We start from the raw sequence: 26,140 nt of genomic DNA on the forward strand, positions 1-26,140 counted from the left end.
GTGAGTCCACCCGGTCAGTGAGGTACTGAAGCTGAGCAGACGAATAAGACAACAGAAAACGTCCTGTACCTCGTGTAGACCTACGGATGTACAACACGTGAAGAAAAATGAGAAACGTTGTTCCCGGGCCCTCCACACAAATACAATATTTACCAAAGACCACAAAAGAATATCTCGCCAAAAAAAACAAACAAATACAAGTCGATTCCAGCCAACTCTGGGTGTCCACTGACCTCTATATGAAAGCATTGAACATCTTAACACGAGAATACGCAATAATATGACTCCCACGTCAAATATAATACGTGAATGGGGAAAAAAAAGAGAAATAAGTCGAATATCGTCTTTGAAAGATTAGGTTTAATGTACAGCATAGTGGTAAGCTGTGTGAACTCTCTTGGGGGAGGTGGAGGGGAGGTGTTTTAATTCTGTTATTTTAACCTTTCCATCCCCTGGGGAATGTGTGTGTAACAGAACCCTTGTCTCGCTTTACAAATGTCGAGAAAATGAATGAAATGGAGAGAGCGCGTTCCGCCGCTCCCCCCGTGTTTTCCAGGCGTCATATTTATGGAACTTATTCTCCGGCGGGATAAATCTGTCATAAATTATGTCAACATTTGTATATTTACGCGCGTAAAAGTGGGAGTTCTCGCACGCTCACATGTAAAAAGAATTCTGGCTGCAGGATATGTGTTGCTTTCTGACCAGAAGGAAATATAGAAAAGAAGAGTAAATATGATTACCAAGAATATATATATATATATATATATATATATATATATATATATATATATATATATATATATATATATATATATATACGAATGTGTGTGTGTGTGTGTGTGTGTGTGTGTGTGTGTGTGTGTGTGTGTGTGTGTGTGTGTGTGTGTGTAGCCACCTAAAATTACCGAGCCACACGCAAACTTATAAACGCAAAACACGTATGAAATCCTGAGGGTGTGGTGAGGACAGACAACCACCCAGCTCCCTCACAGTGCGCTGTTATATGGAAACTCAATAAATAAAAGACTAATAACTACGTTATATGAATACACTCCTCGAAGCCACACAGAAAAAGTGAAATAAAAACTGAAAGAAAGCGGCATGCCACTCCTCACAGTCATCTACTACAGACGTGTATAGCGGGAATAGCTCGAGTAAAATAAATATATAAATCTAAATGATAACCCAATTAAATAAACGAATAAATACATTATTTCATAACAACTGTCCATGGGCTTATTCTCCATATGTAAATAAAAGATAAACTATAAACGTCTCGACACTGTTTACTCAATCGTAGATAAATAATCTAATTAATCGGATTTACCGTCACAAGGAAATATCAACACTATGCTGATATTCCACATTTTCCTTTTAACATCTTTCGCTTTAGATCAAATGGTAAATCTCATCATCTCACCATTTTAAGCATTTCACACAACATGGTCGACTTCCATATTACATAATCATCAGAGTTAAAGTACAAAATAAAATTCACATGTGAATAAAAAAAAAAGCAAATTACATTTTCCATGTTAACTCTCATTGACGCAGCTGATTGTATGCCTGTCTGTCGTGCCTGTGTGTACGTGCGTATGTGTGTGCGTGCAACCATACGCATGCTCGAACGTAGGTCTGTGGACTGAGGTTATAACCAGGTGGAACGAAATACATGATTAAAGTATAGTAACTTGTTCACAGACTCACCAGAAATTATATATATATATATATATATATATATATATATATATATATATATATATATATATATATATATATATATATATACTGTGTGTGTGTGTGTGTGTTCTTCCTTCTGTGTTTCCATACCAAGGGGAAACTGTCCCCTTTAAACAAAATTAATATCCCTTAGCAACACGAGTTTTCCAGGGGAAAAAATCCCTGTATAAAATCTTTCATAACCCACAGTGTTGCCACACTTGCTGTTGGTGGCGCCTCACGGTGTTGCCGCAACACTTGCTGCTCTCGGTCCCTCACAAGTGTTGCCGCCGCAACACCTGGTGGCGACCCCTGGGAGCCAGACACCAGCCCATGGTGGGGATAACGTCATCCAAGACCACACGTATGAGGGTCTCTCCCATGTGAGTCATGAAGCCAGAATAACTGAGTCGGTGGGACCCAGGTGGAGCAGCTGGCGCACCTCTAGACAGCAGCTGGCCATAGTAGTCGCTGAGAAGCTTTGATCCTCATTATGTCAGCGACCAACGTCCACCACAGCGACACGAAGAACAGAGCCGAAGACCTACAGGAAACGACCTCATATCCTCAAACCCAAACCCGAAGGATGATGAGAGGATTCGAAACCTCTTTACTCGACCATCGAGATCTTGCGCCTATGGGTTACAGGGGGACCTCCTCCTCCTCCTCCTCCTCCATCTCTTCAAGAGGAGGGAAGGTTCTCTCGCACACACACCTGTCCTTGTAGAAGTAAATAGTGACCAGAACAGAGACGTATATCTATCTATTTGGCTGTCTATATATCTATCTTTCTGTCTGTGTATCTATCATTATTCCATTCTTATAGTTCCCAGGGCAACGTCGGTTCAGGTGCATACGAGCCTGCAGACGTCACCATCTCTTTTGATATCAGCTGTTGAATCACTGGCTGCAGCGGTGGCTGGTGCCGAACACCTCCTTTGTGGCGCGTTAATCTCACTCAGCCTCGGAAACATCTGCTCGCAGGTCGCACCAACAGATTCTTTCCTTTTCTTCCCGAATCTCTTGTTCTCACCGTTTAGCTCCTCCTTTCTTGGTCATCTTAATCACCCACACTCTTTTACTGTCGCCTTAATTACCACACTGGCCGACTCCGCCGTCTGCCTGGTGACTCATTCCCTCCCCTGACGCGTAAACAAATTATCGCCTCCTGACACAATACGAAAGAAATCTGGCCTCCCTCCCTCTGTGTGTGGCATAAACAACACCCATATGAGGAAGTCTTCACCAATCGTCTCGATCGCTGGTGCTGAAGGTGTCGGTAAACACGTCACGAAAAAACATATATATATATATATATATATATATATATATATATATATATATATATATATATATATTTTCCGGTCTTAGTGAATGTCATAAAGCCTTACATTCCTCCCACTCGGCCCATTTTCCTTTCAAAGCGACAAACGACCAATAACAATAAAGCGATATTAACTTTTTCTTTCCTTCTTCTTTTTCCCCTCAACGTGCAATATCAACAACACGGGAAACTATTACGGCTGTTGTTTCTCCTGCTGGATATTGTCCTAGCGGCCGGTAAAGGATGTGTTATGGCTATTCTGCCGGCAGCCAATCGCGAGGTGCTTGGCACCTGGTTATACAAGTGCTACGTCTGTCTGTCAGCCGTGGTCCCCAAGCACGTTGGTAAAGCCAACTTGTGCTCAGAAAATGAAGGATCGGGAAATATGAGTCTCGCAAGAGACCGCCATTCTTATCGTGTCTTCTAAACTCTTCTTAACTACAAGTTTTCTGTTACGTCAACTTCAGAATAAGATATCTGTCCACAAAATGACCACCTCATACCCAGCATCATCTTGACCTAAGACGGTACAGCCCCTGCTGAACACATGACGAAGCTCGGGTGTGATGACCTGACCACTGACCTGACCCATAAAGGTAATGACAATCTTAATTAAGGTCCGTACCGTCGTGCCCAAGGGGTCAAACGCTTACTTTACTTACCCGTACTGAACACTCAGGTCACTTAGCTGGGAAAGAACCAAGACCCCGGTGATTGGACTGGGGGGGAACCAACACCGAGAGCCAAGACCTTAGCAGAGACACTAAGAAAAAACAAACACCCACGGCAGAGACCTACCTGTTCTTCGTCTGGAGGAGGAGGAGATGTGCCCATTAGCAGCGACGACGGTGGAGGAGGTGGAGGCGGAGTTGGAGGAGCAGATGGAGGTGGAGGAGGAGATCGACGCACCCGCTGGTTCCTCGCTATTACTGCAGGAGGAGAACACGAGTTAAAATGTGTCAAGTATAGCGACAGGTAACACACACACGTGTACACACACACACACACATATATATATATATATATATATATATATATATATATATATATATATATATATATATACTCGTACATCACTGCTGGAAACATGAGGGTAATAACAGGATACAAAACATATAACCTGCATCCTGCAGCCCTCATGTTGTTATGGCTGGTAACCTAACCTCCAAGTTAATAGAGTTTATGAAATGTATGAGAGTCATGGTGACCCAGCAAGGCCAGTCACGTTACAACACAACGTGGACGAAGACCCTCACAAAAGCACACAACTGCTGCTTTATGAAAAAAAAAGTGTTGTGAGTAACATGCAGTAGAAGTGATCTACCGCTCCTCATCAAGGTGGAAATAAAAGGCTCGAGACACTGGGGTTCAACAGAGAGTTTTTGACACAGGTTGTCACTCCAGCAGCGCTGACTGGACGAACTTACGAAATTCTATTTTTGACTCGCCAGGGGAAGACCGCTTCCTCTCCTCGGGCGATGCTTCTGTCTCTAATGGCCGCGCACATAATCATCAGTGTTTCTACACAAAAGCACCAAGGTCATGGTGGCTTTGGTGTCCCACTGTGAGGCTCCCGGCCACACAAGCATCACACAGTGTTATCCCCGACGACGACTCTCTCTAAGGTACTTACAACCGCCAGGTTAAACTACTTACTACTGTGTGACGTAACAGTGTCATAGGCTGCGATACACACGCCAGCGACAGTGTGCGGAACCCAGGTGTCTATGTAACACTGATGCCAACAAAAGTACTACAGTAGATCTCGGGAAATGTAGACGGGAGGGAACGCGAACAACCGGTACCATTACTTAACCTCCACCTGAGCAGCCCACATGCGACAACTGTGCTGGCTTGAGGGCTGCAGGAACAGACAGCCTCAGAATTCAGATGTACACCAAATATGTTTGGCCGCAGGCTGAACAGTTAAAAGGCGAGTATATATTGTATCCTAACATATATATGTATATATACATATATATATATATATATATATATATATATATATATATATATATATATATATATATATATATATATATATATGGGGAAGAGCAGTGTGGTTTCAGAATTGGTAGAGGATGTGTGGATCAGGTGTTTGCTTTGAAGAATGTATGTGAGAAATACTTAGAAAAGCAAATGGATTTGTATGTAGCATTTATGGATCTGGAGAAGGCATATGATAGAGTTGATAGAGATGCTCTGTGGAAGGTATTAAGAATATATGGTGTGGGAGGCAAGTTGTTAGAAGCAGTGAAAAGTTTTTATCGAGGATGTAAGGCATGTGTACGTGTAGGAAGAGAGGAAAGTGATTGGTTCTCAGTGAATGTAGGTTTGCGGCAGGGGTGTGTGATGTCTCCATGGTTGTTTAATTTGTTTATGGATGGGGTTGTTAGGGAGGTAAATGCAAGAGTCTTGGAAAGAGGGGCAAGTATGAAGTCTGTTGGGGATGAGAGAGCTTGGGAAGTGAGTCAGTTGTTGTTCGCTGATGATACAGCGCTGGTGGCGGATTCATGTGAGAAACTGCAGAAGCTGGTGACGGAGTTTGGTAAAGTGTGTGGAAGAAGAAAGTTAAGAGTAAATGTGAATAAGAGCAAGGTTATTAGGTACAGTAGGGTTGAGGGTCAAGTCAATTGGGAGGTGAGTTTGAATGGTGAAAAACTGGAGGAAGTGAAGTGTTTTAGATATCTGGGAGTGGATCTGTCAGCGGATGGAACCATGGAAGCGGAAGTGGATCATAGGGTGGGGGAGGGGGCGAAAATTTTGGGAGCCTTGAAAAATGTGTGGAAGTCGAGAACATTATCCCGGAAAGCAAAAATGGGTATGTTTGAAGGAATAGTAGTTCCAACAATGTTGTATGGTTGCGAGGCGTGGGCTATGGATAGAGTTGTGCGCAGGAGGATGGATGTGCTGGAAATGAGATGTTTGAGGACAATGTGTGGTGTGAGGTGGTTTGATCGAGTAAGTAACGTAAGGGTAAGAGAGATGTGTGGAAATAAAAAGAGCGTGGTTGAGAGAGCAGAAGAGGGTGTTTTAAAATGGTTTGGGCACATGGAGAGAATGAGTGAGGAAAGATTGACCAAGAGGATATATGTGTCGGAGGTGGAGGGAACGAGGAGAAGAGGGAGACCAAATTGGAGGTGGAAAGATGGAGTGAAAAAGATTTTGTGTGATCGGGGCCTGATCATGCAGGAGGGTGAAAGGAGGGCAAGGAATAGAGTGAATTGGAGCGATGTGGTATACAGGGGTTGACGTGCTGTCAGTGGATTGAATCAAGGCATGTGAAGCGTCCGGGGTAAACCATGGAAAGCTGTGTAGGTATGTATATTTGTGTGTGTGGACGTGTGTATGTACATGTGTATGGGGGGGGGTTGGGCCATTTCTTTCGTCTGTTTCCTTCCGCTACCTCGCAAACGCGGGAGACAGCGACAAAGTATAAAAAAAAAAAAAAAAAAAAAATATATATATTTGTTTTTTCTAATCATCTCTCGATATAGTATTAATAATTCCTCCTGCAGTCCTTCAAAGGAGCTGCGGAAGCTGTGGGAGGTGCAGGAGGGGCCTGTATCGGTGATGATATCAAAGGAAGGAGAACAGAGGTTGGAAGACTCGGATGACAGGGACGGGGAAGGAGGTGGAAGGGAACGAGGGCGGAATAAACGAGGCGAATGAAGAGGAAAGATAATGAGGAGATACGCGAAGAATGAATGAAAGAGAAACACATGACAAAATGATGAGTAAAGGAGATAATATATATAACGAAGGAGAGCGAAATGATATATCGTGTCAGGCAACAGTGGGAGATAACGAGTAATTCGAAAGAAAACAGGAGAATAAGTAACAAAGAATAAGAAGAGAGATAAGGAGAACTGAAGCGAAGAGAAAAGCACGAGAAACAAAATAACGAGGAGAAAGAGGAGGATGAAGATGTGTGTGTGTGTATATGTGTGTATGTGTGTGTGTGTGGGTGGAGACGTCATCAGAGACGGAGGGCAGGAACTAGGCCGCAGGGCAGGGCATCAAGCATGGGGACCAGCCCACCACACCAGATGTTTCTCGTTAACCATCACACTACCTCGGTCTCCACGTTTGTTTCCTGGTTTTAACGCCTCTGCTGACACCCTTAACTGCCCTCACTAGACCTCACCCGCAGAAGGAGCACAGCAGACCCACACTACTCCAGACCGCACCCACGGACTCAGCACCTCAGGATCATGCAAGCGAAGGAAAGACTCAAACAGGAGCATCAGGGAGGAGGATCAGGCACTATGAAGTGGCTGAGGCCGACAGGAGGTGGAGTGTTTAAACCTCTTGTGAGCCAGGCCGGATCCTCCTCACCTCTTACGTAACGACGTTCATTCGTCTGTTTCTTCGTCCGTTTCATCACATTCGCCTGCTCTGTTGTGGAGGCCCACCAGGTGGGACGTGCAGGCCACACGTCGGGTGTAGGGAATCACCACACTGTATCATGTGTTGCAATCAACACCTGAGTGATGTCGCATGTTGAGGGGGGTGGATACAGGTTGTTGGGGGTGGTGGAGGGGGAGGTGTTGCGGTTGGCGTGTCTGGCGGCATGTGGGAGGGAGGAGGGGAGAGGATCTGTTACTGTGGCGAGGATGGCGTTGACCTCCTTATGACCTGATCTCTGTGGCAAGCTGTGGTCAGCGATACTACTTTCCAACTCAAGAGTCGAGTCTCGTGGGGCTGGCCAGCAGGTCCCTTGGGCGTCACGGGGCGCAGGAACTGTGTGTGTGTGTGTGTGTGTGTGTGTGTGTGTGTGTGTGTGTGTGTGTGTGTGTGTGTGTGCACTCGCTGGACGAAGTGCGACGTCTGAAGCATCGAAGTATCGGGTGTCGAGGTTGTGGGCGCGGCTCCTGCAATTCTCTGATGTTATCATGGTGGAAGTTACATGACGCAGTGTATTTTACCACAGGACTGGGATGATTTACATGGTCACCTTACCAACAACAGGCGGGTCTAATCCCGCCAAAAAGGACAAATTAATTTCGAAGTGAACCTCGATAAGCTACACTTGATATGTATTCTAAACGTGTAGAAACAGTTTACGTTGTTCTTCAAAAATAATCGTTAAAAAAAAACCCCAGTTAACAGGGTACATTTCTAGCAAAACTTAAAGTCCAAAAATTTCCACAAAACTTTCCCTGGAAATCCGTTCCCCTTTTGGAATCTCCGTGAAATTCCCGGCGCACAAGATGCAACAAAATTACCTTGGGACAAAACTATCTAATTCCGCTCTTCAAATGCCCTCCTCCGCCCGTTCCCTTTGGCCTTTTCGAGGGGCGCATCTGCTATTTATAACACCCCGTTCGTCCTCTGACATTAAAAGTCATCCTCGACTATTTTCTCATGCAAATTCCAAGCATTTTTCACTTCAAGGAGTCTGTCCTGTAAAAATAACTTAGAACCCCCTAATCTGCATACACAAAGAGAGGACCATGAGAATACTGAAAGAGCCTTGACACTCCTATTATCATCTGCTGCTCGAGGTATAACTCCAGAGGGCAGGCCTCGAGCATCAGCTCACTTACGAAAGGAACCTACGTCGAAGCAAAGACCTCCAACCGCCAGGGAAGCAGATGGTCAGGGGTATGATCCACTCCGGGCCTAATATAACCATATTCCGTGCCTTTGATGATGCACATTTGATTATACCGGGTGGGACTCGGTCCCGCTGCTGCCTCACGTGAGCCAAATGACAAGAGATGGTGCACAGAAAACGGGATAAGCAATGCCAGACTATAATAAACCTTCTCTACCTTGGCTGATTATGCAGGCTGAACCTGACACTGGCAGGGTATATTGCACAGTGTCCGTGATCATGTTCACCGCAGCCTGTCCGTTATTACGTCCACAATAGGTTGACGTACCGCAAGATATATATATATATATAATGGAGGTGGAAAGATGGAGTGAAAAAGATTTTGTGTGATCGGGGCCTGAACATGCAGGAGGGTGAAAGGAGGGCAAGGAATAGAGTGAATTGGAGCGATGTGGTATACCGGGGTTGACGTGCTGTCAGTGGATTGAAGCAGGGCATGTGAAGCGTCTGGGGTAAACCATGGAAAGCTGTGTAGGTATGTATATTTGCGTGTGTGGACGTATGTATATACATGTGTATGGGGGGGGGGGGGGTTGGGCCATTTCTTTCGTCTGTTTCCTTGCGCTACCTCGCAAACGCGGGAGACAGCGACAAAGTATAATAAAAATATATATATATATATATATATATATATATATATATATATATATATATATATAAAGTAAGGCAGTAAGTTAGTGCCAAACTAGACGACATAAACGCTGCTAATGTGCTAAGTAGTGAGTCAGTGACCCAACAGGTGGCAAGTTTAGGCAGGACAACTGTATGTGAACAACATACAAGTGACAACATTGAGACCAAGTGATGGAGAGACGGACAGAAGAAAGGACAGACAACAGACGGACGGACGGACAGACAGACGGGCAAACACACACAAACACACACACACACGCATACACAAATCCACATACACCACACACAGACACTCTCACTCACAGACAAACTCTCTCTCTCCCTCTTCTCTCTCTCTCTCTCTCTCTCTCTCTCTCTCTCTCTCTCTCTCTCTCTCTCTCTCTCTTGAAAAACATAACATGCTAGTTTATCACGGAGGGCACCAAGGCGCGGCTCCCAGCACAGAAAACAAAACATGGCACCGGATAGGAACGAATCCTTCATGTCTGTCCTTAGAATCTTACCCTGACACAATAGTATCTAATCCCACTGACAAAAACTGTGTACCGCCGCTTCATATTCTGATAACCATCAGAGCTGTGAATATAAGAAGCATTTCAGATACATCCGGGAAGAGAATTAACTACGAGAGTTGACATCTCTAGGATATGAAGGGTCAGTATAAGGTACACAGCAACACACTGGGTGAAAGTACTTGGAAACCCTATAAGGGAATCGAACCCGCCCCGCCCCCTTGTGTAATACAATCGGATCCAGCATGACGCAATGTCCACGATGGTATTCTGAGGAATGGCACTAAATGGTGTTTAACCCTGCTAACTCCTCCTGTCTCCCCATTTGCTGCGTTTTATGTGGCTTTTATGAACTGTTTATGTGGCTGTGTCTCCAACAATTTATGTTTGTTTCTCTATATTTCCTAAGGAATGTGGGTGCCCGTCTGTATGACAGTTTCTGGTTGATTTGAATGTTTGTTTATTCACTGATTTATTCATTCTATGTCATACAGCATAAAAATACGAACTACTGCATTTACGCCATCACACCTACGTGCATACATAAATACAGAGAGACAGACAGATGGATAAAATGGCAAACAAGCTCAAAGACAAGTACACATACGATTACACATACGTTTATGTGCACACACACACACACACACACACACACACACACACACACACACACACACACACACACATAAAATTGTAAATGCACACAACATGCAGAGGTTTAAAGTTAAAAACTTGTATGGTAGAAAAAAAAAGAAATTCAAAAGATGATAATTCAAATACGTAGAGCTTCCCCCTCGTATAATACAAATTGGTAAGTACAAATAGGTAGTCACACGTACACATACATGTGTAAACATGCACACATATACACAAACAAACATACTTCACACACACACACACACACACACACACACACACACACACACACACACAGACTCACACCTGTCGCCATTATTGGTAATACCTGTCTCATATATGTGTTAACGTCGCCACCACACTGACTCTGCCAACGACAATCCCTGCACAACACTGTGCTGTGTGGCGAGTGCCTGTATGTATAGCCTGAGGAGGAGGAGGAGGAGGAGGAGGAGGAGAATGCCTGTGTAGCGCATGGATAGAGGAGGTCTCTACAGTGTAGGGAAGAAAGGGGCTCTAAATGCCATAGCCAATAACGCCTGTATAGAGCGCAGGACACAGCGCCTGTATAGAGCGCAGGAAATCAGCGCCTGTATATAGCGCAGGACACAGCGCCTGTAGCGCCTATATATAGCGCAGGACACAGCGCCTGTATATAGCGCAGGACACAGCGCCTGTATATAGCGCAGGACACAGCGCCTGTACACAACGGAGGGACCGTCCCTCTACAGGTGGCGATTGGAGAGTGTCTTAGGTGGAGTGGCTCGCGTAGGTGTACATGTTGAGGGGGAGGTGAGTGCCTCTCCAGTGTACGTGTGGGAGAGGTGAGTGCCTCTCTAGTGTACGTGTGGGGGTGCGAGCACCTCTCCTGAGGCCGTGTGGAGCGCAAGGGCTTCTCCCGAGTGCATGAGAGCAGGCGCCGGCCGCCGCCCTCACCACCACCACCACCACAGTGGCGTCAGGGACTCTTAGTGCCAAGTGGCCCTCACAAGGTCAAGGGATGGCACGCTAGGGTTGGGTCTACTGCCTTGGCTGCCGTATGATACGTGTATCTACACGTATCGTCCCCTAACACGTATGAGGTCAGGGGTCAAACTACCACACAGCCAAAGTTCAAACCCTAACCCCATGTTTCATCTGTCTAGTCTCCATCTAATGTACCACTAGATGGGTTATATATATATATATATATATATATATATATATATATATATATATATATATATATATATATATATATATATATATATATATATATATGCCCATATTAGGTAATCTTAGCCCATTACACACGTCCTTATCTTGACCCCATCAGACCTCACAACCCCCTTCTTCACTCCCATCCTGACCTCCTGCCGTTAACATGGGAGTAAAACCCAGTCCTGTGCTATTTAGTTACGACCGCCATGTGGGGAGTGTCGACGACCGTGGGGGGATGGGGGTGGGGTGGGGGCTGTTGCCAGGGGTGTGGGAGTGTCTGCGTGTGTGTGCGTGGTGTGTTGGGGCGGGGTGGAGGGGTGTAGGCGTAGGGTGAGAGATGTGAGCATCATGGGGAGTAGGGGAGAGGAAAAGCGCAGGGGAGGGAGTAGGGTAGGGTAAGCTGGAGGTGGGGTAAGGGAAGTGTTGTATGTAAAAGTCTGTCCTCATCTTTTGTTGACTTTGTTTTCCCAGCCTGTGCCATACCTGAGTCTGCTCCTGGTCAGCCAAGTTCACCAGGCGACTGAGCTGTTGTTTCATAGTCCAGACCTTAAGCTAAGCTTTCGTTTAGCTGATCTACTGTTTAGCCGAGCTCCTGCGTAGCTGAGCTTTTGTTTAGCCTTTCTCTTTTCAAGCCCTATTCTTATCTAGAAAAAAAAAGGGAACCCGTCCCACGCCAGACTTCTCTTTAGCCACGCTCTTGTTAGCTCAGGCTTTTATTAACCCACGCACGTACTGACCTATCACGCCAAGAGCTGGGCTGGGCTTTTGTTCAGCCGCAATCAGGAGGCTTTGGTTAATGCTTTGGTGAGACCAGGATTGGGAGAGAGAGAGAGAGAGAGAGAGAGAGAGAGAGAGAGAGAGAGAGAGAGAGAGAGAGAGAGAGAGAGAGAGAGCGTCGCTATATTTCATTCAGGCATGGGTCCTCCTGGGTTCGACCCTTGGGGGCGACAGTAGGCCCACAGTTAATCCCAGCCGTTCATCCTTCCCTTTGGGGCTGATCGATAAACTGACACCTGGCTTAGGCTTAGGTATGCGTGCTAGTGTGTGTATACATATATATATATATATATATATATATATATATATATATATATATATATATATATATATATATATATATATATATATATATATATATGTAAAGACATGGTACATATATACCAGGATGAGAGACGGGGCAACACAAGTGCAAAACTCTCTCCCCGTAAAACACACACACACACACACACACACACACACACAGTAATCACACACTACTGAAGCGGTATCGACAGCAGGGCATTCTCAAAACACCGCTAATCCTCGACACGGGAATGGATTATCGTGAAAGAGAATAATTGGCTGTATCACAGTATGGATTCTGCAGTGAAAGAAACAATCACAATACGGATGTCACAGTGAAAGATTAATTCCATCAAAAGGTTATACGAGAGTCAAGTGGTCCTTCGGCAAGTGACCTGACTGGCAAATATAACGCCACTGACCTTCTGACTAGCTGGGCTAGGGTTGTTCACGACACAGTCTGTCTGTGCGATAAAGAGATGCCAGGGCCATATGGGCAGCCTGTGCTGCACAGAGATAATAGCAACAATAGCCACTTTTGTGTAACAATGAGATACCAAGGAGTTCCGTGTTGCACAGACGTGGCATAGGGCATCTATGTGACACAGTCTGTGTCACTCTGTGACAAAGAGTCTCCCGGGTCCGAAGACTCAGTCTGCGTGACACAGAAACGCTGGAGGCCGAGCAGCAAAACACCGTCCCTTATTCAAGACATTCATAAAGGCACACTTCCCCCACTTCCTCTGCAACTTTTATACAGCGCTGGTACTTTCAACCACGGTTGTCAACCAGGCTTCTTCACTCCCTGCTCCATATTTCTAACCGCCTCCCAACTCACTCTAAAAATTGTCCGGGGAAAAAAAAAAAAAGGGTCCATGCGCCCCCTTTTTTCTTCCTCCTCTCTCTCTCTCTCTCTCTCTCTCTCTCTCTCCTAAATTCTGTGCAAAACTTTTGGTAGATATTTTTTTCTTCCCCAGCAGACTTTTACAGTAGCGTCTCTCCTATTTTCCCTCGTACTGTCTCGTCACACTTCACAAGCCTTTTCACCAACGTTGCTGTGCAGCTATCTTTTTTTTTTCTTAACCTCCCTCCCTCCCTCCCAGGCACTCGGGCTGTAAACTGCTTCGTCTACAAGTAATCCCTTGATGCAGCTACAGTGACGGGTATTTGGGTAGACAATTAAGATAATTAATTTCTCGTGTTCTAGACCCTGCAATAAAATTAAAGGAAGAAAAAAAAAAGGATCCCTTTGTACTGGGCCCTTAATGTGAAATTCCCTCTCCCCACCTCTCTCTCTCTCTCTCTCTCTCTCTCTCTCTCTCTCTCTCTCTATATATATATATATATATATATATATATATATATATATATATATATATATATATAGGTGTTACCAGATTCCGGCTACATGTGGTCAGAGCGCCACTGAAAAATATAGCTGGAGGCGAGGCTTTATCATCGCCAGTGGACGAAACAAGAGTATAGACTCGTCGAAAGAACCTATTGGTCCCGGTTCTAATTGGAGTGCAGCTTCAAAGCCGTAGGAGGTCCATAAAAGGTGTCCTGGGGTTTTATATATATATATATATATATATATATATATATATATATATATATATATATATATATATATATATAGAGAGAGAGAGAGAGAGAGAGAGAGAGAGAGAGAGAGAGAGTATCTGAGGTTTCATCCAATCATAATCCCTCCATATTACAACATGACATCCGGCTCTAATACCTTTCAATTGAAATCAGAACCTACTGACCATTCAGACATCCGACTCTCTGAACCTTCTAAACTTGTATCATTACTCCCGTTTAAACACACATCGGGAGGAAGTGTCGCTCGTATTACTCGAGAGAGAAGCACCGCCAACCGAGAGCGTGTGAGTGTTCACTAATTTCCGAAAGCACAAATTTGCCTGCCTTTTATAACGTTGCCTGTAATCTCGTTCGCTGCATCCGCCTGGAGCCAGACAAGCTGGGTGCTTCAGTGTCCCCCGTGTGCTTGCTGCTTGTGCTTGCTGTGCTATCTTCCATGCCCATGCTTCCATGTCCATGCTTGCACTCTATGCTTCTGTGTTTCTATTTTGCTACGTACTCCTACATTCACGTTCTTGCCAGTGTGTGTATGTGTGTGTGTGTGTGTGTGTGTGTGTGTGTGTGTGTGTGTGTGTGTGTGTGTGTGTGCGTGTGTGTGTGTGTTTGTGTCTGTGAGACTGCGTACAGCTCCAGGTGTTTGCGTCTGTTTGTGGTGTGGGAATATATTCCTATTGTTAGTCTGTTTACCTGTGTGTACGACTTGGTATTTGTAGTTGTGAGTGACAGTATACGTCTGAGGGGAAGAGAGAGAGAGAGAGAGAGAGAGAGAGAGAGAGAGAGAGAGAGAGAGAGAGAGAGAGAGAGAGAGAGAGAGAGAGAGAGAGAGAGAGTTGGAAAGGGCGTGGCTTGATCTACCTGTTTCCCTCTGATCTCCAGGTAATGACCAGGGACTTGATATGCCTGATGTAAGTGTGGGCTCCACCACGCACCATAACAGGGGTGAATAAAGCCCGAGGCTGACAGCAATGATAATGGTGGATGATGGTCTGTATAACAGTGGCAGTGGTGGAGCCTAGATGCGACACGCTCGACGCAGAACACAAGGTGAAGGAGACAGAGCGGAGGAAAGATACGAACAGCACAAACGAAACAGAATGAATAAAGTACGGGAGAAAATATGAGACAGAAGGGGGCGACAGGGCAAAGAAGACAGTATGGAAGAGACGTCGCGAGGAACAGAAACATGTTAGCGACACAGAAAATCGGCATCGGCGAGGAGGGAGTGGGTGTGTGTATGTGTGTGTCGACACCGTGATATGTTACAAGACTCGGGGGGAAGTCCCTCTTCCAAATCCGTGGTTCCGGAACACTGTGTGGGAACTCCTCCGACACCAACGGCGCTCTCCAGCTAGACAAATGCTGCTGCTACTGGCTGGCTGCCTGGCGAGGCCCTATATATCTCGCGTTATCGCCAGAACGCCAGTGGAGTCCTCTACTGTGATGCTACCAGAGGGAAGAAAAAACTGACTCAGATATCACAAAACGTCCCCTAACTCTCCCTGGAAGACTGTCCAGGGGTTTTGCTCAAGCGTTGCTGACCTGTTGGATGAACGAACCACCACTAGCACAAGGGTATGGGCCGAAGAAAAACATATTCGTGAGGTCGAGAGAGGAAAGAAAAAAGGGAACTGAAAGTTTGAGGTTTGGAACACACACAGATCTGGAGGGTTGACTCAGCCGAAGGAAGAAGCCTGAGGTAATATTCAGCTCGTGTTACGTGTTAAAGACCCGAGGCTTCAAGAAATCAAGGACACTCCGGACATTGTAAACCTGATTTGATCCTTCCAGCAACCTAAACTCTACCGAACTCGAGCGTCTCCAAATGCTTGGCCAGCGGTACTGCCCGGGGTGTTCACAGTAAGATGATGATGGATACTGTGTAGTGATGACAACGGTACTCTACGAGGCACGATGATACGAGGAAGAAAACTGTACTATAAGATCTCTGATCGTCTCTCTCTCTCTCTCTCTCTCTCTCTCTCTCTCTCTCTCTCTCTCTCTCTCTCTCTCTCTCTCTCTCTCTCTAGCTCTCACTAAGTTTATCAATCTCACACGAGTCATGATCGCTAGTATAATCAACCTCGCAGCTAGTAACTTATGAATCCGTTCAAATACGTTGAACTAAGAGCAGTACCTAGGAATCCTGTCCTGAGTAAATGTAAATCAATAAATATACATGAATAGATAAATGAATAAAATGCCTAATGTCTCTGAAGTGTTAGAAAATCCCTAGTACCTCAGAAAAGTTAAAAAAAATCCCTGGGATCTCTGAGGTATAAGAATATCCCTACTGCCTCAGTGGTTTAAGAAATCCCAAGCAACTCAATGGTGAAATAAAATCCATAATACCTCAGAAATGTACGAGAATCCCAAATACCTAGATGTCTGTAAAGAAATCCTTGGTACCCTATATGTGTAAACATGTCTACTGTCCCACACACGTAACAATTCATAAACCCAAAACATGAAAATATATATATATATATATATATATATATATATATATATATATATATATATATATATATATATATATATATAGGGGAGAAAGAATACTTCCCACGTATTCCCTGCGTGTCGTAGAAGGCGACTAAAAGGGAAGGGAGCGGGGGGCTGGAAATCCTCCCCTCTCGTTTTTTTTTTTTTTCTTTTTTAATTTTCCAAAAGAAGGAACAGAGAAGAGGGCCAGGTGAGGATATTCCCTCAAAGGCCCAGTCCTCTGTTCTTAACGCTACCTCGCTATCGCGGGAAATAGCGAATAGTATGAAAAAAAAAAAAAAAAAATATATATATATATATATATATATATATATATATATATATATATATACATTTTTTTTTTTTTCTCATACTATTCGCTACCTCGCAAACGCGGGAGACAGCGACAAAGCAAAAAAAAAAAAAAAAAAAAAAAAAAAAAATATATATATATATATATATATATATATATATATATATATATATGGCATATGATAGAGTTGATAGAGATGCTCTGTGGAAGGTATTAAGAATATATGGTGTGGGAGGCAAGTTGTTAGAAGCAGTGAAAAGTTTTTATCGAGGATGTAAGGCATGTGTACGTGTAGGAAGAGAGGAAAGTGATTGGTTCTCAGTGAATGTAGGTTTGCGGCAGGGGTGTGTGATGTCTCCATGGTTGTTTAATTTGTTTATGGATGGGGTTGTTAGGGAGGTAAATGCAAGAGTCCTGGAAAGAGGGGCAAGTATGAAGTCTGTTGGGGATGAGAGAGCTTGGGAAGTGAGTCAGCTGTTGTTCGCTGATGATACAGCGCTGGTGGCTGATTCATGTGAGAAACTGCAGAAGCTGGTGACTGAGTTTGGTAAAGTGTGTGGAAGAAGAAAGTTAAGAGTAAATGTGAATAAGAGCAAGGTTATTAGGTACAGTAGGGGTGAGGGTCAAGTCAATTGGGAGGTGAGTTTGAATGGAGAAAAACTGGAGGAAGTGAAGTGTTTTAGATATCTGGGAGTGGATCTGTCAGCGGATGGAACCATGGAAGCGGAAGTGGATCATAGGGTGGGGGAGGGGGCGAAAATTTTGGGAGCCTTGAAAGATGTGTGGAAGTCGAGAACATTATCTCGGAGGGCAAAGGTGGGTATGTTTGGAGGAGTGGTGGTTCCAACAATGTTGTATGGTTGCGAGGCGTGGGCTATGGATGGAGTTGTGCGCAGGAGGATGGATGTGCTGGAAATGAGATGTTTGAGGACAGTGTGTGGTGTGAGGTGGTTTGATCGAGTGAGTAACGTAAGGGTAAGAGAGATGTGTGGAAATGAAAAGAGCGTGGTTGAGAGAGCAGAAGAGGGTGTTTTGAAATGGTTTGGGCACATGGAGAGAATGAGTGAGGAAAGATTGACCAAGAGGATATATGTGTCGGAGGTGGAGGGAACGAGGAGAAGAGGGAGACCAAATTGGAGGTGGAAAGATGGAGTGAAAAAGATTTTGTGTGATCGGGGCCTGAACATGCAGGAGGGTGAAAGGAGGGCAAGGAATAGAGTGAATTGGAGCGATGTGGTATACCGGGGTTGACGTGCTGTCAGTGGATTGAATCAAGGCATGTGAAGCGTCTGGGGTAAGCCATGGAAAGCTGTGTAGGTATGTATATTTGCGTGTGTGGACGTGTGTATGTACGTGTGTATGGGGGGGGTTGGGCCATTTCTTTCGTCTGTTTCCTCGCGCTACCTCGCAAACGCGGGAGACAGCGACAAAGTATAAAAAAAAAAAAAAAAAAAAAAAAATATATATATATATATATATATATATATATATATATATATATATATATATATATATATATATATATATATGTGTGTGTGTGTGTGTGTGTGTGTGTCTGTGTGTGTGTGTGTGTCCAATGTAACAAACATCATAATCTTTTCCTTCCATTGAGGTAAAGAGACGAGACTGTTGTGGCCAAGATGTGGCCCACAAAGTGGCTAAGGCGGACACAGATGGCGAGGGTGGGCGGCAGGTGGCACAGCTGGCTCCCATGTGCTCCGTCTGGCAGGGGGTATGCATATGTATGCTTTCAACTGTGTCTTCCCAGCTGGCTTCACATGTACCAGTATATGTATATTTATATTTAGAGGTGGGTAAGCTTGACATGCAGGCCATCTTTGCTATGTAACCTAAAAATCGTCGTAATATTAACTCTCTCTCTCTCTCTCTCTCTCTCTCTCTCTCTCTCTCTCTCTCTCTCTCTCTCTCTCTCTCTCTCTCTCTCTCTCTCTCTCTCTCCTTCTCTTTGTGTGTATATATATATATATATATATATATATATATATATATATATATATATATATATATATATATATATATATAGGAGAAATCCCAACTTAAGATCAGGAGGAAGAATTTTCATCATCTTCCACACACACACTAGTCAGACGAAAATCCCCGGAAGTCATTTAAACTTCTTTACGAAGTGCATTCCTCTGCCCACAGTTTGCTAGACAATCAAGGAGCGTTGTTGTTGTCCAGGGAAAATATACCCATGTACGGTGTACGTCAACCATGATAATGCCATTACACTCAATAGCTACACCATTACACTCAGTAGCTACTTCCAAGACCAGTCAGGTCGCTTACAGGTAACATCGAGATAAAGTTACTGGACGAACGAGTATTTTCTGAATATGTGAGAATGGTACAACTGCCGCCAGGGATTCAACTGGATCATATTTCCTTCTGAGCAAATCATGTTACGTTTCTCTGTGGGTCAAAGACGTTCATACGTGATTAGAAAGTTTCAGAATATGAATATTTTTGAACTTGCTGTAATATATATATATATATATATATATATATATATATATATATATATATATATATATATATATATATATATATATATATATTTCCTTTTTTTATTATACTTTGTCGCTGTCTCCCGCGTTAGTGAGGTAGCGCAAGGAAACAGACGTTGATTACCCACAGGGTCGTTATCTCCCCCACAGCAACCACTACCACAGTCTGGGGCGGCGGTGTTTCGAGCCATTAACATCTCCAGCAGTTCCCAGAAGCCTGAGGGAGGACGTTAGTAGCCAACACACATATCCCGTTACATCTATCCATCTCTACTCTCCCTACGGCAGGAGGGCCCCGCCGCCCCCCAAGCGTACCTTGCTCTTGCTAACGTTCTCTCTGGCCGGAGGTCCTGACCTTCCTCATGTAGTGCTACAGACTCTAAGATTCTCCCCTCTTCTATCATCATTATCATCATTACTATTAAAGCTACTCTCATATTCATCATCTTTTTATTATCATTATCATTACTATCATCTCCCAACTTCGCTACGCCGTTAGTTTAGAATGTCCTGGAAATATCGCACCAAATCAAAGTCTGTGATCTTGGGAGTGCATTAAGCCGCTCGAGTGTGGAGGGACAGGCATGTGTCCAAAAGGGCCACATTCACATGTTGAATGTGAGCAATGTGCCCCTTGTGATACACATCCTCTCCTGTACTGTTAAGCACTATACTCCACCGATCATTATAGCCACCTCCTCCTCCTCCTCCGTCCACCTGAGCCGCAGACATGTTGAACCGCCTTCGGTCTTCAGGCGGAGGGAGTCTGCTCAAAGTCTGTGGGTGGAGGGAGGCGCCTCACGCTCTCCTGACGGAGGACATCAACTCTGTCGGGAAAAGCGGTCGACTCACATGGTAAAAGTTGGGGAGAAGCGCACGCACACACACACACACACACACACACACACACACACACACACACACAGTGGGGGCGAGGGGAGCCAGTTCACGTTATACGAGCAAAAAAAATATAAGAACATTACTGGCCCTCTGTGGGCGGTGAGGGGCGGCTTACCTCCCCTGGGCAAAGGGGGAGCTGCACGACCTGTGGGCGGAGGGATGACGACGACGACGGCGACACGCCACACCTGGGTGGGAGGGACGCGTCGCAACCAACCCCCCCCCAACGGACGGGGCGGACTCCGACCCCACCTCCCTCCCCGACCCCCTGAATTAATGAAACCCACTGACCCCTTACATCGGCAGTGAAGTGTCGAAAAAAAAAAGATATGGGCAAAATCAGGTACAACCTCCCTTACTTTAGGTGCTCACCCACGCCATCTTGACGATCAATGAATGTTGTATATCTTGAAAACAGACAACACACACTTCTCATATCCACGGCACGTCTAGGATTGAATAAGACTCACTTAACGTTACACAAAAAGCTATTTCAGTGGCCGTATATCACTGTGGTTGTGACGTAAGCGACCCAGACGGGAAGTAAAAGGCAGAATTTATAAGACTCGAACCGTCCACGTCCGGATCTCTGCGCGGAACTCTACATACCGTCAGGGTCGCCAGGTGTCTGGCTGTTATGTCGACGCTGCCGTAAAAACGACCTTACCAGAACGACTAATGAATACTCGAGGTTCCCTTTATATATAAATATATAAGAGTATATATATATATATATATATATATATATATGTGTGTGTGTGTGTGTGTGTGTACAGACACAAACAGATAGACAGACGTACGGAAAGATCGAGAAATAGACAGATAGCTCGTTGGACAGATAGATTTACTGCTCTCGCTACGATTCACAGGTTCTGCAGTCTTGTGTCTGCAAGTCACGTTTTCAACTCACGAATCAAAGTCGTCCAGAAAGGCTTCCCTTCTCACTGACTGGGCGAGGCGGGAGGGACAAAGCGAGGACAAATTAGCCCTATAAAAATTCCTTTCGTCGTACGGTAGCGAAGTAACTGGTGTCACATGATGGCTCGTCAAACTGGCAGTGTTGTGTGGCCACAATTTGCATACCGCTCTAATCCGTCCGCCCTCCACCACCACCACCACCGCCAGCATCCGCCCCTCCAACCTCAACCCCCCCACCAAACACCAGCAACCCTTGTAGTTCTCCCAACGACGCCACTGCTTAAGCTCTCTCCAACAACAACACTCCAACGTTTCTCCGTTCACACCAACACTCTCAAGCATCCCTAGCCAGCACCACCACTCCTTCAACGACACCATTCTCCACTAACACCTTCCTTCCACCGCTACCACCACAATTTCCGCAGCATTCTCCTTTAAACGCCAGTACTGTAAATAATACTACAAATCTCTTATATAAATACTCCCTTTACTCCAACACTCCAGCACCAACACATTCCCTTTAAACCCACCAACGCCAGCACAACCATCCCTCCAACATTACCACCCACAAAAGCACCAACACTCGACACCATCACCATCACTCAACCATCAGTCTCTAACACCATCATCTCCATCACCAAAGCCCACCACCATCATCCTCTCCAACACAACCACCTCTTCACACCAACACAACCCTCCACCATCGCAACCATCCTCACTATCACTTCTCCTCCCCACCGCCACCACGACCAACACCATATGACCCATCACCACCAACACTCCTCCCCCAACAAAATCCCCACCACTCCCACTCCACCAGACTCTGCCTCGCCTCACGGCAAACCATTACCATTCGCATGGTTATATTTAGGACGACAACGGTAAGAACGGCCCTGTTGCCAACAGCTGGTTCCCGGGGTTATGTTTAGGTGGCAACGGCAAGAACGGTAACGGTACCGTTGCCAACGGCTGCCATGGACACTGCTGCTCCACCTACGGTCATGTCACCACATGACAACGTTATAAGCAGTACATGGTGCGTGGGACGAGACGAAAGTACACCACGGTAGGATGCGCTGTGGTCATGGTGGTAGGGAACTGTGGCCAGACACACACACACACACACACACACACACACACCACGCGCACACACACACACACACACACACACACACACATAAAAAACATATTTTTCAACCTTTAGCCGTACATAATTCAATAATCCGCTCATTATCATAACCATGCTCACTAAAACTCACACATACACATAAGACACAAAAAATATAAACACACACAAACATGACAAAACCCAAAACGCACAAACGCAAAAACATACAGAAACACAAACACACAATGCTTTTAAAAAGAACAATTCCTGGGTGGACAGGGCGCTAAGGCCGCTATGTTATTACACCAGTACATTGCAGGACGAAACCTTAACACCAGAATTTAGTTTCACTTTCCCAGACAATTTAAAGTTTTGCCAGATAAAATTAGCAGCAGATCCGGAGCTTCTTATCGTGAAGTGTGTGTGTGTGTGTGTGTGTGTGTGTGTGTGTGTGTGTGTGTGTGTGTGTGTGTGTGTGTGTTCTTATGCAACTCCTCCACCCGGTCTTCACACATCATTCTATTCCACCTATTCCTCTTACTTCCCCCCCCTCCCTAACACCTCTCTCCCTCGATGGCCTCATATTTCTTCCTTTTCAACACATCGGATCGAATTCCAAAAGTAATTACCCAATTTAACAGGATCCTTTTAGCGTTCCCAGAGTTTCACCCTAAAATGTTTTCGTTTCAGCGTTTCGGTTTGCCGTCCACAGACCAAAATTTGTCTGTCTTTGTTTTCCGCTCTCTCTCTCTCTCTCTCTCTCTCTCTCTCTCTCTCTCTCTCTCTCTCTCTCTCTCTCTCTCTCTCTCTCTCTCTCAACCTTTTTCTCACTCATCCAACTAATCTGTCTTCCTTTTATTTTTGTTTCTTTGCTTGCCTGCTCGCCATTCTCATTTTTTCTTTTTCAAACTATTACTTTCCCTTTTCGCTCGCTCGTGTCTGTCAGCATACATGTTTGACTGCTAGTGCGGTCTGCCTCTCTGGCCCCAGATGTTCTCTGTCTGTCTGTCTTTATGTCTTCCTGCATAATATACCTTGCCTTCGTTTTCCTTGTCTTCGTTTTTATCTCCTCTCCCGCTAAGCTTAACGAATCTGCATATCTTTATCCCGTGTTCACTCTCCACCCACGCAAAATAAGCTTTTTTTTCTTTTCAAATGGATATAATTCAGCCCTAATTCATCCGTAAGCATAAGTGTAATTAAACGTCTCTACCGTTTTAGGGTCTATGTGTGTAAGAATTACCTTCAAACCTGACTCATCTTCCAATTCACACACACACACACACACACACACACACACACACACACACACACACACACACACACACACACACACACACACAAGCAGACAAAATCCCCTTCATTCGCCTGAGTTTCGCCAGCGCGTGATTAAACTGTGCAAATTAAACGTTTAGAAAAAAAAAAAAAAGGGGGGGGGACAAGTCTGCTTGGGTCAGTGTGACGTTAGCTCGGGCAAACTCTTCAGAAAACTTAGTCTAAGAGAATTAACGAGAAGGTGAAAAGTTGTGGCGTGAGGTTAACAGGAGGAAGCACTTAAAATGTTAGAGAGGACGGGGGAAGGAAGGCTGAGGGAGGGGAGCTTCAGCACCGCGGCAGCTCTGGAGGGAACATCATCCAGAAGAAAGAAAAAAAATCCTGACGAAAGAAAATGGGAAGAGCGTGTCTACGGGAGATACTGATCTGGAAAATTAATTCACTTTCCATGACGTATATTTCCAATATTTGGGTAAATTCTTCACAATGACCTTATAGTATTCCAATATAATGTATTCGTGCTTTTCCTAATATATCTTTTTCTTTGATCTTCAGAAAATGATAACTCTTTAGGTGAAGTTACGAACTCTGATACATTGATACATTCTATGAAGGAGTCCATTATTAAACGGAAAGGGAAGAAGAAGAAGAAGAAGAAGAAGAAGAAGAAAAAGAAGAAGAAGAAGAAGAAGAAGAAGAAGAAGAAGAAGAAGAAGTACAAGAAGAAGAAGAGTGAGAAGATAACTGACGAAGAAGACCACATCGCTTGAGTCTCGATGACGGCCTGGATTCCTATATCAATAGACGAGCCTGGATTCCTATATCAATAGACGAACCTCAATGATTCGGATCTCAGCTGCGATTACACGAAGTGAAGAGGAATGTAAGAGGATTTACCACCGCATGAAGAACTGAAGCCTCTTATGGCAAAGCGCGGAGTACTGAGTAGGTACCTGAACCTTCCTATGGGATTATTGTTACATGGAGAATTGAAACCTCTTACGCTGAAACGTGGAATTTATACAAGGTATCGGAACCTCGCTGTTCCAGGGGCGGGTTATCGTCGGATCTCACTGAACATTTTATAAACATTGGTTTAGCTCAGTACGAAACTTGTAACTCCGCTTGGGGGAATTCCAGTTTGAAATGTCGTTAAACTAACTTCGTATTTCTACATCAATTTTCTCGTTTAATATGGAATCTTTACTAATGCCGACGCGAACGATATTCAAATGCAATAAATTTGTGATTCTGGCTGTAGCAGACGGGGAATGTGTTGCCTACATTACTGAATTCTAATACAGATCAAATTCTGCTTTATAGAAAAAGTTTTGACAGGTCCCCACTTTTCTTGTCGTAAAAAAAATAAAGTTAGTCTGAATAAATGAATAATGTATAGAAAAGCCTGTTGGAGTGTAGGCCCACAAATCTGTTCGGTTATTAACTGTGTGATATGTATGGGTAATAAAGAAGGTCATTTGGTAGTATGATGAGGTTACTGCAGTGGCAGTACGGGGAGGGGAGCGGAGGGGGGTGATAATGAAGGTGTGGGGTGAAGGGATGGGAGTGGCGGGGGGGAATGTGAGGTGAGTTGGGGGGTGTGTGTGTAGAGAGGAGTATATGGTTGGGTGATAATGTCGGAGGTTGACGAATGATGTTGATTTCGGGTCTCCAGGTGTTCTTTTCACTGTTGGTCTCCGGGGGCGTTCTTCAATGTCAGTCTCCTGGTACCAGATGTTCTTCGATGTAATCTCCAGAGGGTGTTCTTCGACGGTTTTTAAAAGAAATTGTTCTTAAACCTGGGGTCTCCAGAAGGTAGACTCTAGTGTCGTTCTCCAGAGAGTGTTCTTAAACCTCGGGTCTCCAGAAGGTGTTCTCAAGCGTCGTTCTCCAGAAAGTGTTCTTAAACCTCGAGTCTCCAGAAGGTGCTCTCGAGTGTCGTTCTCCAGAGAGTGTTCTTCGATGTCGCGTCCGGAGAGTCATGAGTGTCGGGTTGTCTCTGGTGTAACTCATCACCCGCTCTCACCGCTGGATGAAGGAGCCTCCTAGGCCACCAGGGGGAGCTGCCGAACACAGGTCTCAACACAGGTCCCGAGTGAGACAGTCGAAGTCTGGCGCTATATCAAGGGAAACATATACGTAGCCTTCCTTCTGTAAACCGATTATCATACTGGCCTGTACAGAAATGGCTTATACCTTAATGTTTGCACACTTGTATAATCTCTAGATATGAGCACAATGGTCTCTTTCCCCTCCTTGCGATGATCACTTTATGTGTAGATGTTACGTCACGAACTGCCGGTGCG

General features: G+C 44.8%; 1 protein-coding gene across 7 annotated transcripts in view; it reads right to left on the minus strand.

The window, feature by feature from the left end:
- The window catches only part of LOC139753492 (uncharacterized), a 609,003-nt gene that overhangs the window by 355,491 nt on the left and 227,372 nt on the right, over positions 1-26,140 (minus strand). For all 7 annotated transcript variants that reach the window (XM_071670098.1, XM_071670099.1, XM_071670100.1 and 4 more), the window contains one exon: positions 3,845-3,975. In XM_071670098.1, coding sequence (XP_071526199.1) covers positions 3,845-3,975 — 131 coding nt within the window. The remainder of the gene's footprint in view (positions 1-3,844; positions 3,976-26,140) is intronic.

This window comes from Panulirus ornatus, chromosome 14 (genome assembly GCF_036320965.1).
Source record: "Panulirus ornatus isolate Po-2019 chromosome 14, ASM3632096v1, whole genome shotgun sequence".
NCBI classification, from domain to species: domain Eukaryota; kingdom Metazoa; phylum Arthropoda; class Malacostraca; order Decapoda; family Palinuridae; genus Panulirus; species Panulirus ornatus.